At 43.9% G+C, this 14,161-nt stretch overlaps 1 protein-coding gene across 31 annotated transcripts in view; it reads left to right on the forward strand.

Annotated features, from left to right (window-relative positions):
- MAPK8IP3 (mitogen-activated protein kinase 8 interacting protein 3) overlaps positions 1 to 14,161 on the forward strand; it is a 73,331-nt gene that overhangs the window by 34,044 nt on the left and 25,126 nt on the right. For 20 of the 31 annotated variants that reach the window (XM_042037650.1, XM_042037661.1, XM_042037651.1 and 17 more), the window contains 5 exons: positions 392 to 641; positions 3,279 to 3,381; positions 6,544 to 6,662; positions 10,947 to 10,958; positions 12,581 to 12,598. In XM_042037650.1, the coding sequence (XP_041893584.1) occupies positions 392 to 641; positions 3,279 to 3,381; positions 6,544 to 6,662; positions 10,947 to 10,958; positions 12,581 to 12,598 (502 nt within the window). The remainder of the gene's footprint in view (positions 1 to 391; positions 642 to 3,278; positions 3,382 to 6,543; positions 6,663 to 10,946; positions 10,959 to 12,580; positions 12,599 to 14,161) is intronic. The other 11 variants (XM_042037653.1, XM_042037654.1, XM_042037667.1 and 8 more) reach the window with 2 other exon arrangements.

Below are 14,161 nucleotides of genomic sequence, written 5' to 3' on the forward strand. Positions count from 1 at the left end.
CACTGGCCTGGCTTGCCGCAAGTGCCAAAGCCCTTCAGCTTTCACTGTAGTCAGTGTGAGCTACAGGTGCTTTTCACCTGCGATAAGGCCACCTTTCTTCAGATCACATACCAATGTGATTTGTGAAGACCAGTATTCAGTAGTGAAGGAGGAAGCTTATCAGCCCTTTCACAGGTGGGATTTGCTTGTTGAGTTCAGCACGAGAACTCGCTGCTTCGCTGTGGTGGTAGTGCCCGGTGTCACAGCAAACGCTGGGACATGTAACTGGTACAGTGAGCAAGAGCCATACTCATAATGCTTTAAGGCATCCATACACCAGCAAATGGGACATTAACTGAAATGTATAATTGTGCTTTTCCCTTTCTGTTCTGCCACCCTGGAATTGCCACAGTGCCCCCAAGACGAAATGTCTGAATCTGGGCAGTCCTCAGCAGCTGCCACACCGAGCACCACGGGAACCAAGTCCAATACTCCCACGTCATCTGTGCCCTCTGCCGCTGTCACCCCTCTAAACGAGAGCATCCAGCCCATCAGCGAGTACACCAGTGGCACCACCAAGAGTAATAAGAGGGCACGAGAAAAGCGGAACAGCCGGAACATGGAAGTCCAGGTCACACAGGAGATGAGGAATGTCAGTATAGGTATGGCAGCTGGAGCTCAGGTACTTGGTCACTAACGTAATCAACTTCCCAGTGCTGGTGTCTCTGTGTTACAGGGAGAGGCTGGGAGACTGCACTGTAAGTATGGAATCTGAGGAAGCCTGACTTGGAAAGGTACATGAATGAGACAGGGTTAATTGGATGTTAGCAGTTTTTTGGGTAGCAAATTTTTGAAAACATCAGTTATATGAGTAATTTCACGAATTCACAGGATGAGAAGAGGTTACTGAGTTCAGTGTCCTGCAGTAGCATGCATTCATGTCATGGAACCTCTTTCATGAGCACTCAAGTCGCATGTTAGGCTGAGCTTTTGGGAAGCTGTGTCTGGACCTCATCAATATGACAGTTAAAAGCTTATATTTCATTTTCTCTCCAGATTTATTCGTAAGTATTTTATATCCAGTTGTTAAAATGGCAAATTCGTCAGATGAAATAATTATTTTCCCTCTGTGCACTTATCCCACACTGTGATATGCTTAAAAAAACCAATTGTATCCAGCTGTTTTTCTCAGCTAAATTAGCTAATTTCTTTTAGTCTTCTTCTCACATAAGAACACTCCCAAATCTTTGGAAGTTACAGTTGTTTTCTCTCTGTTTTCCAGAGTCCTTTAGCAATTTGAATTCATGATTTCTTGTCAGGAAAGCCATCATCTAAGCTTTAGCACCAGGCTGTTAAATAATTAAATGGTGTAATAAACATGATAAAAGGCCCTTTAGCTGTGCCCATGTAGTGTCTGAGCAGATCTCACCCTGGATTGTGAGACTTGCAGTGGCCATCAGAAACGAGAAGTGATCTGTTTTACAGGTCATGAACTTAAAATACAAAAGGACTGTAAGACTTATTAAAGGTCATTAGAATAATCTGCAGGAGCTTAGGGGTAAACACAAGTCTCTGAGGTTGGCATCTGAACCAGCTGATCGTCTTTTTACCTGAGTTATTACATGGGAAGCAGAAGTTACTACTAAAGCAGAAATTCCTCTGCTAACATGCACAGGCTGGTTCCTAACAAAGTAAGACTATAAACCAACATGTAACATCTTTTGCTGTAGCACTGAATGAGAACTGCCATGACAGAGTCCCAGTCTGTATTTTCCTGAGGGGGTCCTCAGGGTCACAGATGTCCATCTGTCAGAGACTAGGGTAGTTGTCCGTGGAAGCATATGGGTTCTGCACAGCCTGCTGTTAGATTGTGGTCTGGCTGTGATCCTGGCCAAGGCAAGACCATGTAACGCTTCATCAGGAAAGATAAGTGTGGATGTCAGTAGTTTGAATCGCGTATAAATACCCTGATTTTACAGTTGCTGCTTTACAAGCTCATTTACTATCAATCAACAGATATCTTGGGTCAAAGTCATACGTCCTATATGTGTGCAATTGTGAGGTGGAAGCTTTTTTTATTGCACTTTCTTGGTAGAAGTGTGATATTGTGGAATTTGCTCAAAGCAGATAGTTGTGTCTTCCTTATGTGCTCTGCATATTCAACCTTTCTACTATTTCTCACCGCTAATGCAAAATCGATTCTCCATGCTTAGAAGTAATGCACATACTTGAATTTTAATCATGTATTTTATGCATATGTAATTAAAATGTCTGTCAGTGATGCATGTGCGTTAGAGCTGAGCTACCAAAAACGGTACTTAGAGGTATTTGCAGAAAAGCTTCCCAGCTTGGTAAAACAAAGCTGAGGAAGGCTGTGTTTGTGTTAGACCCGCTGGACGTGGATGCCTGCTTTGGCAGCAGATCTACATCACACTTTGTCTTCCAGCCTGGGTTTGCTGCCAGTGGGTACACAATGCAAGCCTGAAAGAAAGCAACACACCAGTTGTCATGGACTTCATATATTTGGCTACTGAGATCATTTGGAAAGGTCAAAAATGTCGCATCTAATGTCATTGAGGGATTAATGTAATTCAGAAGTGAGGTTGTTAATCCTTCAGGAATTCCCTAGTGTGAGCAGACACTGTTGATGTTGCTTGTTCCGAATAGGTGCAAGTCTGAGCTTTTGAAGAGTTTGGTACCCAATAAATGGGACTTAACAAGATGAAGAAATTCTTTATTCTTTAAATACTGGCTTCAGGCTGTAGATTACACAGAAACCGAATTTCATTTATCGGTTTTGAAGTCAAGTGTCACTGTAACGGGTATCTACACCAGTGTAGACTTGAGAATTTGTATTGAAAACATGTTTCTATTAAAACTAAATAGTGCCAGTTCCTAACAGTAGTAATTTCTGTGAAGCTGTACAGAAAATCGCTGTGTTGCCTTCGATCTCAGCTAATGCTGTATGGGGATGGAAGAGTTTTTTATTGGCAGATAAAAAAGGGGTTTTGGAATTTATTTCAATGGATAAAATATTTCTGCTTATCCCATTTTAGTGAGTATTCAGGGCAGTGACTTTGGTGATGCTCTGGAATGGGGTTGGGAAGGGGGATGCTTATGGTGTTCCTGCTCTGCAATTGAGAGGCCACCTTCAGCCACTTTCTGTTCTGATTTTAAGATTTTGAACATGGCACCATGACATTTTCAAACCTCGATATTCAAAGCTATGAAAATACCTTTAAGAAATGCCATTCTCTGAAAGTCCTGATCCTGTATGTGATATATACTGTCTTACCTAGGGATGGGCAGCAGTGATGAGTGGTCCGATGTCCAGGACATCATTGATTCTACCCCAGAGCTGGACATGTGTCAGGATCCCCGCCTGGAACGCACGGGTAGCAGGTACTGATTGTGGCTTTTCCCTTTGTGTTCTGTCACTTGGCTTCACAAGTAGTGAGGAATGGATGCTCTGGCTCACAGCGAGCTCACAATGCAGCTGAGACAGGCCATATATTCTGCCTAGTATCAGAGGTCCTGATCTGCTTTGGGTTCTCCAAAAGGGCAGATGCCTGCTGGTGATCTGCAGGAGGATATGTACAGCTGACCCAGGACTAGGCTCGTTTGCCTTGCTGGTCAGGGAGTTTGGAGAAATGATGGAGCAGCAGAAGGTTTAAGACAAGCAAAGAGGACATGGGCTTAAGCTGTCAGGAAGTGGGAAAAGGTGCATTTGTCTAATAAGAGCTCAGTTCTGACCTCCATTTTAAAACTTCAAGATTTTTTCATTTCAGTTCTAATTTTTTCAAGTGTTTGAGGAGTAGAGGCAGGGCTGCCTCCCAAGGGAGGACAAGCAGAGGTAACCTCAGCAATCCCAGTCCCACAGGCTCTGAGCAGGGAGGCTCAGATCACTGGTAGTGAGCCCCGTCAGCAGCTCCAGACAAGGCAAGAGTATGAATTCAGTCCCAGTGCTACCCATGAGCAGCAGGAGACAGGACTAAAGACAGGTGCAGCTTAGCAAAGGACTGAAGGCATAGGCCTGAGGTCAAAGGGAGCCCTGGGACCAGTGGGTGAGTGGGGTTCCCAGGTGAGGCTGATCAGAGCAATTGTGAACCATGAGTGCACTGAGAAGTGGCTACAAATCCTCAACAGAGTTTTCAGAAGAATTATCAGACCTCTACTAAACTACTCTGCTGCTCTAGTCCCTACCCATCACCCATTTTGTGCTAAATAGGAGGCTTCCTAAAGGGTATTAATTTTGGCACCACATTTCTGTGAGGCATGTGTTAGTCTAGACTTAGTAACTTAGGTACCTTGACTTGTTTTTACTAAAGTTTACTTTTTACCCTTGTCCAGTGGGTAATTTGGCACTATACCAGAAAAAAAAAACCCAAAGTCTTACAGGTATGCAGAAAATACAGTACTCTGGCAGAGTGAAGGCAAGATTATCCCATGGTCCCAGTCTGGACTGGATTTGCCCACCCTATTGAGCACCCCCACTGAGAAGGGTACGAGCAGCAATAACATGTGCATTTCTCAGCTGGGAAGGCACACACAGTTAAGCTCCCCTTGGGACATGTAGGATGCCTGGACTATTTTTAGGGTCAGGAGGAATCTAGGGAGTTGAAACTGCTCTGTGTGGGGAAGACAAAAGTGACTGATGAGATCAGATAAAAAATGGGTCAAATCCAAGCATAAGAAGGAAACAGAGAGGATTGATGCACCGGAGCTCTTCGGGCAGGAATCTCTGCTCCAAGTGGTGAGACTGAGAGCTACAGGAGACACGGCCTGACTTGGACTGCTGACAGTGTGTATGCTGCTCTGAAAGCAGAGTGCTTTCATGATGCATACGGCTCTGAAAGCTCGATGCCAGAGGAAAGTTCAGTCTGAATTAGGTCTCCAGGTCAGACAGAGTGCTGGTTTCTCTTGCCATTTGTGCTGACCATCGGACTGCGTGAACTGACTAATTGCGGTGCCATCACGGCACCATTTGTACTTCCTCATTGCTCTCAGAAGTCTTGGTAGCTGGAATTTTTCTGTAATTGAAAAATCCACTTTTTTTCCCTCTTCTTTGCAGTGCACTGTAACTGCAATATCAGAGGCTACTACACTCCATTTGTAATCACTGAGATTATTTATGTTATAATGAAGCAATACAACTTGAGATCATCTCCACTGGTGTTGACCTTTCTGATAGATTGCTGGAGAAATTGCACAGCTGCTTTTCATGCTGGTTGATGTCACTCATACAAGGCAGGGAACTGCAAAGTGTTTATAACCCACATTAAGACAATTTTTTAGAGTAGACAGCTACAATCCCAGAGGTTGCCTTGCCTGCGCATCCTGTAACAGCTGTTTGCTGCTTGAGCCATGAGGCTGTCAAGAAATGTGAGAAGATTCTTGATGGTATCAAAGACACTGAGAGATGGAAATGTGCCCTTATCTGATGAGACTAAAAACTATTAACTTTGATTTACCTTCATTTAAATACATCTGGGGACATGAGAAGAAGCCTTTTAATACATAGGCTTACCCAAAGGGAAAATGGACCCTTCAGGCTGATTACACTTAGTGGTTGGCCAAGTAAAAAGGCCATTGCTGTTTTCAGCATTGAATTTCTTACCTGGTATTACTGCTGTCTGAGGTTTCTATCTAGATTGATAGGAGCATGGGAATCCTTGCAGAATCTGACAGGTCAAAGCTGAGCACTTCTGCAAGTTGAAATTTTTCTGTGAAATATTCAATAGTCCTCAATTTATATGACTTCAGAGTAAATCTCTGGGCAAGCTCTGGATGAGCTTTGACGTTGTGCATGATAGATGTGTCCTCAGCCCAAGAAGGACATGAAGCTGTTGGAGCAAGTCCAGAGGAGGCCACAGAGGTGCTCCAAGGGCTGGAGGCCCTCTACTCTAGAGCCAGGCTGGGAGAGCTGGGGGTATTCACCTGGAGAAGGGAAGGCTCCAGGGAGAGCTCAGAGCCCCTTGCAGGGCCTAAAGGGGCTCCAGGAGAGCTGGAGAGGGACTGGGGACAAGGGCTGGAGGGACAGGACAAGGGGGAATGGCTTACCATTGCCACAGGGCAGGGATAGATGGGATATTGGGAAAAAATTCTTCACTAGGAGGAAATGGTACTTCATGAATGTGATGTAAGAAACAAGATCCACAAGCTGAAAGAGTTCTCTCTAGGTCATATTTGGAGCCCTGGCACAGGTTACCCAGAGAAGCTGTGGCCGCCCCATCTCTGGAAGTGTCGAAGGCCAGGTTGGATGGGGCTTGGAGCAACCTGGGATAGTGGAAGGTATCCCTGCCCATGGCAGGGGGTTGAAACAAGATGGCCTTTAAGGTCCCTTCCAACCCAAACCATTCCATGGTTCTGTGATATGGGGAATAACACGTGCTATTTTCTTTACTCGGTGTGTTCCCTCATTCAGCCAATGGCGAACAGATGGAATGTGCTCTCGGGGTTTTGATTGCAACAGTCTGGGATGCTCGGTATTTCAAAGATAAATGTTTGGTCTTAAATGTTGCTAAGTAACAAGATTCCTTCTGGTTTTTTTGCTTCCAACAACAGCCCAACACAGGGGATTGTGAACAAAGCATTTGGCATCAACACAGACTCCCTGTACCATGAACTTTCCACAGCGGGGTCTGAGGTCATTGGAGATGTTGATGAAGGAGCAGATCTGCTAGGTAAAACCTTGTTAGAACCATTCTGTTTTCTCTGGTACAATGATACTATATTAAGCTTCTAGAAGCATTTAAATTCTCTTTTTCTTTCAGAACTTGGATGTTTAGCTTTTTTAAGAATGCATGGAAATTGAGATACATGTGACAGAAGCATGTACCTGCAGTACAGTAATGATTACTTAGAAAATAATCTCAGCTATTAGGTAACTTTTATTTGGGTTGTCTTTATGTGCGTAAGTTATTTTTCTACAGGATTCTCCCACACAAATAATTTGAAGACAAAATTTGCTGCTTCTGTTTCTGGCCCAAAATTCCTCCCCCAGTAATTTTATACGCAGAATAAAGAGTTTGTTTGAAATTTGTAAGGAAGTAACTCATTTAGTTAAGTTTTTGATGTTTAAATGATGTGGAATTATGGTCTGTAATGCAGTATTTACTGTTTTACAGTCAGCCTAAGAGATGTATTAATTCACTTTTTAGGCTGGTTTTGAAAGTGTTTGTAATACCTGCAGCCAGGCTGTGTTCTGTGTTCCTGGCTGGGACTCTCTAGCAGTCAGAGAAGCAGCTTTGCCTCAAGGGAGCCCTCTGAGCCCTGTCCGTACCTTTTGTATTGGATTCTTGAGTATCTAGATTTTGATTTTTGACAGAATTTAAGCATATTCTTAATTCCTGCTGTTTTCCTGCATCAGGACAGTACAAGTGGTCTCTGAATACTCAGGTGATACAGGCAGGTGATAGAGTTTATAACAGTGTAGCTCATTTTCCATGTTACTGCTTGCTTTAAGGAGCCTTAGGACACATGAGGACTCCAGAAACAACGGGTTATGTGTACTTACTGGCAAGAGATCTGATCTGAAAGCGAACGCTTCCTTTCTGGAGACAATCCATATAGAGTAATGCTTATGAATAATCTTACAAATTTGGTTCTATATATATATCCACAAAAGAATGAGCTGAAGTGTGTCACGCAGACTTGCAGCAGCTCACCTTTGCCCAAATCAGGAAGGTACTTGCATCAGCTTTGATATGTCTTGTGTCAGGGCCCTCAAAAAGCATATGTTTCTGCAGGGGGGATAGATTTTGCCCGATTAACCAAAAACTTAACCTTTAAGGTGTGGACTGAAAACTGGAAAGGAGTGAATACAATACTACTTGTTTGATGAAAGACAAGTATTTGTGAAATTGTACTATTACAACCAATAGTGTGACTGGAATTAAGAACAAGAACCAGACTATCATCAGAATGCTCGCAAATGGCTTTTTGATATGGGTATGTTTGGATTGGGGTTTTTTTAAATCGTGCTAGCCCTGCAGCATGCAATAGAGCCCTCATGCCATTGCCTAAAGCATAAAATCATTTATTGTTTCACCTTCAACTCAACTCAAGATTGCCAGAAGAAAAAAAATCTGCAGAAGACTCAGGATGAACACACAGGCTTTCTCTGCCTGCAATGGGAGCCAATCTGTGCAAATATTTACAAAATCAAGAATTTAGAAGGAAAAGCAAGATTTCCAGGTTTGAGAATCCCCTGGATGCTGGTAGCCATTTGCAGAAGGGCTGGGGCTCCTGCTTAAAGGGAAGCTTGACAGCAGGAACTACATGTGATGGTTAAAGCTGTGGAATGAATTTTGGTTAGCCAGCTCCATACATTATCAGGAGCTCTCTTCCTAGCAGAATCAGAGCACTAAAACCACAGATAATCTTGCCACTGACTATATGTTTTATCTTGGTCCTTGGGTGCTTCCTTATCAAGGAGCCTTGGGTTGATTCTGCAGCTCTGTCTGCTGATCACTGTGCCAACTGCTGCTTTTCTTCTCCCCCCAAAATGGCTGGGGTATCAGGTATTATTGGCTTGAAAGAGTTACTGTTCTGGAAATTTACTTGCTTGGCGTATGAATGGCTTCAGACAATGTGCTTCCCACTTTCCTGCCTTCTGGAAATCCACTTCCTCTTGGGATTACCCTGTAGCCTGACCCAGTGATCAGCAAGAAATGCAGATTGTTGTTTTCAAAGGGCAAAAACTTTTTGTTGCCCAAATCTTGCATGGTTGTTCACTACAATATCGGATGAAGTGAAAGGTGCTTCACCTCTTCCTGCTATAAGGCTGCCCAAAGACTTCAGTGTGGTGAGATGTCTGTTGTTTGGTAGTTACCACTTGCAATAAAAATGTACAAAGACTTTGTTGAACAGTTGCCATGTAAGTGCAGGCCCTGAAGATCACAGTGTAGTTTCTGAAGTCTGCAGCGTGGCTTACAAGGAGGACATTTCTGTGCTGGGACCATTTTCTGGCCTGAGCACAGGAGCAGAAACCTTGCAGGTGATCCCATGGCGGGCCAGCAAAATAGGAAGGCTGGTTCCTTTTCAAACCTGGGAGATGGACTGTGATGGAATCAGGTAGTTCTGTGCCTTTTTTTTGTGATAAACATGGATCTAAGTAATCCTTTGGCTGAGTTCTGGCTACTGACTCTGGCACATAAGAGTGTTTTAAAATGAACACACACGTTGCTGATTGTACAGAGGGAGGAAGCACAGAGAGATCTCAGGGGTCATGTCTCTCAACAAGAAATGAGACTGGTACTTTTATTTGGCTTTGCCCAATAAAAAGCACAAAAGAAAGTCTGGTAAAGACAGAAGCAAAGAGCTAGATCTTAGGGCTGACAAAAATCTGTCAACACAGTCCCAAATTTTGCCTTTTTTATTAGGTAGAATGTTCTCTCTTTGTGCTGTACCTTTGAGTCTGAAGAGACACGGAGGAAATGGTGCTTTATGAACATGATGTAAGAAACAAGATCCACAAGCTGAAAGAGTTCTCTTTAGGCCATATTTGGAGCTCACTTCTTTCTGTAAATCATATTAATGAATGACTATAAGCTCACTTAAGTGAAGACTTATTACTTCTTCCAGTCTCTCAAAACTTGGCAATCTGTAAACAGTATACTCTTTTTTTTTTTGTCTCAGTTTCTTAAAGAAAGGGAAATCTCATTAAAGAGGACCTTAAAAACAGGACTTACAGAAATTACCTTGAGCAGCGGCTGGCAGGCAAATCTGATTCCAGAATGGAAAATCCCATTTATTTCTGGTACAAAATTGGCACCCTTCATGTTTTATTATATTAAATAAAACGTGCAGGTTTCCCCCACCTCTAATACTGCTTTACATATATGGGTTTGTATAGGAAGTATTCTGGAGAAAATGTGGAGTGAGAACAATTATTTACTAATGGGTATTGGGGACCAAATTCCCTTATTTCTCCTACAGACTTAGGAGCACTAGTTGTCTGTTTTCCTGCATATTCACTTGTTAATCATAGGTGATTCTGGGTAGACTCCTGTTCTCCCATCTCACCTTTTCTCAGCTCCCCACCTTCTACCAGATCTCCCTTCCTGCTCTTCCCTATCCGAAGTGTTTCCAGACACAAACAATCACTAGCAGTTTGGTTGTGTTCAGTGGACAGGTCCTTTTAACTGAGGGTGATGAGCAGATTGTCCAGATAAGCTGTGGCTACCCTATCCCTGGAAGTGTTCAAGGCTGGGTTGGATGGGGCTTGGAGCAGCCTGGGATAGTGGGAGGTGTCCCTGCCCGTGGCAGGGGGTGGAACTAGGTGATCATTCCGACCCAAGCCATTCTGTGATTCAGGTCTAGGATAACCAACCATATTTGCTTTGGAAATTAAACAACAGGGGGTCTGTGGTGAAGACAAAAATGCAACCTTATTAGCGGTAAGTTTATATACAGTGTTGTGTACAGAAGTTGAAATGGGATTATCGAACTAAGTCCCAGCATTACACTGTACAAAAAAAAGGTTTTAAGTGCAACCAGTTATTTTTTTCAAGCTGAAGCATCACTGGAGAGCAGTTACTGTCAGAGGATCCAGCTGTTAAAATCACAAGGGGAGGGGAAGTGAGAGGTAGTGGGAATGAGCTGTTCTGCATTTAGTGGTACATGACTAAATAAAGGCAAAATAAAGGTTTACCCAGTCCAGGAAGATCTGATTGCCTCAGATTCACGTCTGGAAATCTGGGGGTAGCTGAGGCATGTGGTTGCAGTTGTACCACGGGTTACCTTTCCTTGTTTTTTTTTTTCCTGTCCTATATGTAGAGTCATGCCATCAACAGCTATGGCAGGTCCTGTCCTTACTATTTCATGCCTTTTGACATTGAAATGGCTGAATCATTGTTAATTTTTTTTGAACAAAATTTTGATTTTGTTGGTTTCAGTCACTGATTGATCCTTTTTCACTTCCTTTTTCCCTTGTCTCTCTGTGCTTCGCTGGACATGGCGCATAGGGGAGTTCTCAGGTGTGTATCTCCTGCTCAGTTCTCCTTGTTTCTTTTTTTCTGGTTGAGGTCGGATGATGTGGTATACACGTGTGATACTCCCCTGCTCTTGTCCAAACACGGTTGGCTTTGCAGACTTCTCCCACCTCGCCTTGCTTGGTTGCCTCACACTGGTGGGTCCCTGCAGCAGGAGGTCCCTGCTCTGCTCATGCTCCTGCTGCCTTTCAATGCACTTTCTCTCGCGTGGCTGTGGGCAGGTTTGCTCCACAGTGTCACACTGTCCTCTCACTCAACAGAGGGCTTTTTTTCTGCCAGGAAGGGTACTTGTAGCAGAGGTCGGGTGGGCACAGACTGAGTAAGGGTCCCACTGTCCTCCCCGCAGCCTGTGCTGTGAGGGGTCCCTCCATGTGCCAGTGGCTGTGGGGGGTTACCTGGTGCGAACCAACTCCCTTCAGGTATTGCGGCAGTGACATTAAAGACACTTTCGTGATGGGTTAAAGTGGCAAAGCCTCTGTCTTTGGTGGAAATTTTGCCTTTCTGGCAGGAGTTGGGTGGTGGCTCTATCCTTTGTTGGAGGAAGCTGCTTGCTGCCCCAAGGCCATGCTCTGCCATCAGGTTTGCATCTGCTTGTAAAATACACTTGGGCCCTGATGCAATTTTAGTTGAAGTCAAGGGGATCTCTCTTGATTACAGTGCAAACTGGGTGAAGTTTGTCCTGTAGTAAAGGTGGTGACCCGATAGCTGCCATAGTGTGATGCGCCATCAAGCTGTGCCATGTCCCTGTGCCCGGCACTGCTCAGTGCGGGCTCTGTGATGATACCAAGAAAGGGATGGCATCATCCCTTCTTTTCATTCAAACTGGTTTTACTGTAAGCCACATTTTTTGTGGACATTCCTCAGAAAACCTCCCACTGAAGCTGGAGTTTGTTGCCGTGTGGAGGTGGATTTGGGCCTTTTTAGGCCAGATGAAAGCTTTGATACTCACCCCCACTTTTGGTTTTTTCCCCCCTGCTACTGTCTTTCCCTCACCCTGTTCATAATGTCTATTGACCTGCCTTTGTTGTGGTGATGGGAAACTCAAGGATGTATCATACAGGGAAAATGATGAAGATGAAAGAAGTAGATGAGGTCATCTCAAGCTTATCCTGACATCTGTTGTGATAGGACAAGGGGCGATGGTTTTGAAAAAAAAGAGGGGAGACTTAAATTAGATATAAGAAAAATTTCTTTTGCAATTAGGGTGGTGAGGCCCTGGCACAGGTTGCCCAGAGAAACTGTGGCTGCTTCATCCCTGGGAGTGTTGAAGGCCAGGTTGGATGGGGCTTGGAGAAACGTCGTCTGGTGGGAGGTGTCCCTGCCTGTGGCAGGGGGCTGGAACTGGATGTGTTTTAAAGGTCTCTTTCAACCCAAACTGTTCTGTGACACTCCAAGGTGAAGTCCCAGTTAGGTCAGGCTGCAGCAGAACAAGATACCTTTCTACCAAGCATCACATGTGCTGGCACCACACACTGTACATGTGCTGATGAGCTGCTCTGTTTGCTGTTTACAGACTGGTACTTAATGGCTGCTTTTTTTCTCTTCCTTTCTTCCCCCTTGTCCCCATCTCTTTCTGTTCCCTTTCTCGTATGGGATGGCTCTCATAGTACGGGATGATTTCTTTGGTAAGGCGAAGGCCTTTTTAATTTTTTCTTTTCTCTTATTTTGTTTTCTTTTGTTTTCTTTTGTTTTCTTTTTTTTTTTTAATGTTTATTTTTTCCTGCATTCCTTCCATTCACTCATCATCTGTCCATATGTCTTGCGTCACCTTGGTTTGGTTTTTTGTGGTGGTGGTAGCACCTCTCCAAGAAGCAGGATGCAGCTGCTCTGTAGAGGTGGTTTGGGGATTCTCTTCTGTTTCATTGTAGTTGATGATCCGCTTTGATGCTTCACATTGTTTGCCTGGCTGTGGGAGGAAGATGATATAGGATGAGCTCTGTTGGACAGGGCTCTTCCCAGACCTATCCTCCATTTGCTCCACACCCCAGAGGTTGAAGAGGTCTCCTTATGGTCTCTCCACACTGAAAGTTTTCTTCCCAAGAGCAGAGCTGTCCCATTACAGCCTGTGCAAGATGATCTCGTAGTGCCATTCCATGGCTCTGGGAGGCTTCATCATGTTCTTTATTGCCAGAGGTGTGGTTAAGGCATTGGGCTGTCACTGCATCACACACAAGTAAGGTAGAAGCTGTGGTGAAGGATACTGACAGAATGCTGTGTGGCCTTTAGTTCTGGCATGATAGCTCACCCTCTTCCCCAGAATTCCTTTCTCTCCCAAAAACAGCTGCAGAGAGGGATGCATGACTCAAGAATATGAAGAAAAAAGACTTAATCCGAAAAATATGGGGATGAGCCTTTCCCTGGATGTTCCTCAGCATCTTTAATGTCCTTGTGCCAATTTAATGCCTTACAGGCTAAATATTTATTTGATTATTTGTATAATCACTAAAAATGAGCAAGAAAAGAATTTAATAAACAGAAGTCTTCTGAGTCATCTGACTTACATGCCGCATGTCACAAAAAAAAAGGGCTATAGATCCTTCACCTTACCAACCCAAAATACACTGTAGTTTGCAGTGCAGTTAGTGTTCCCCATTTTGTGCTGTTGGAATATTCTCTGACACACACTGCCTGAAACATCAAAGTGATTCATTATCTGTCACTAATTTTTCAAAAGTTCTTTGAAAATGCTGCTTCTTACTCATTCTTGCTGGGAATTTGCTTTTGTCATCATAAATTCATCCAGTTTAACTGCGGGAAGAGTTATGTTGGAGTGTTGTGGTGTGTTCTCACTTCTCATGTGCTGCCATCTTCCTCTAACTTCCATTTAATTCAAGTTTGTGTTGTTTTTATTTTCTTGCAAATAATAATTAATCAGCAAATGACGTGTCATGAAAACTGTTGATGTCTTTGCTGTGAAGGAAGAGAGAGTTCAGAGGGCAGGACAAATACTGATGGTGGGGAGACTTCTTCATGCTCTGGGACCTGTGGTGAGATACGAGCTGCACCCCTCAGCACTGTCCTCCAACAGGAGAGGCCTCCCTGTCTTCAGCTCTCAGGTGGCCTCTGTTCCCCACTATAAGACAGAGGCTGACCCTGGGACTCAGCAAGTCCCTGGCAGCAGGAAACAACCCAGATGTGCTTTTGGTCCCTGAATTTTATCGGTTTTATGAAATACTGAATTCGACCTT

The sequence above is a fragment of the Corvus kubaryi genome, unplaced genomic scaffold, assembly GCF_017639235.1.
Source record: "Corvus kubaryi isolate FWS band 111438036 unplaced genomic scaffold, C.kubaryi_AGA036_p1.0 37387, whole genome shotgun sequence".
Classification (NCBI taxonomy): Eukaryota; Metazoa; Chordata; class Aves; order Passeriformes; family Corvidae; genus Corvus; species Corvus kubaryi.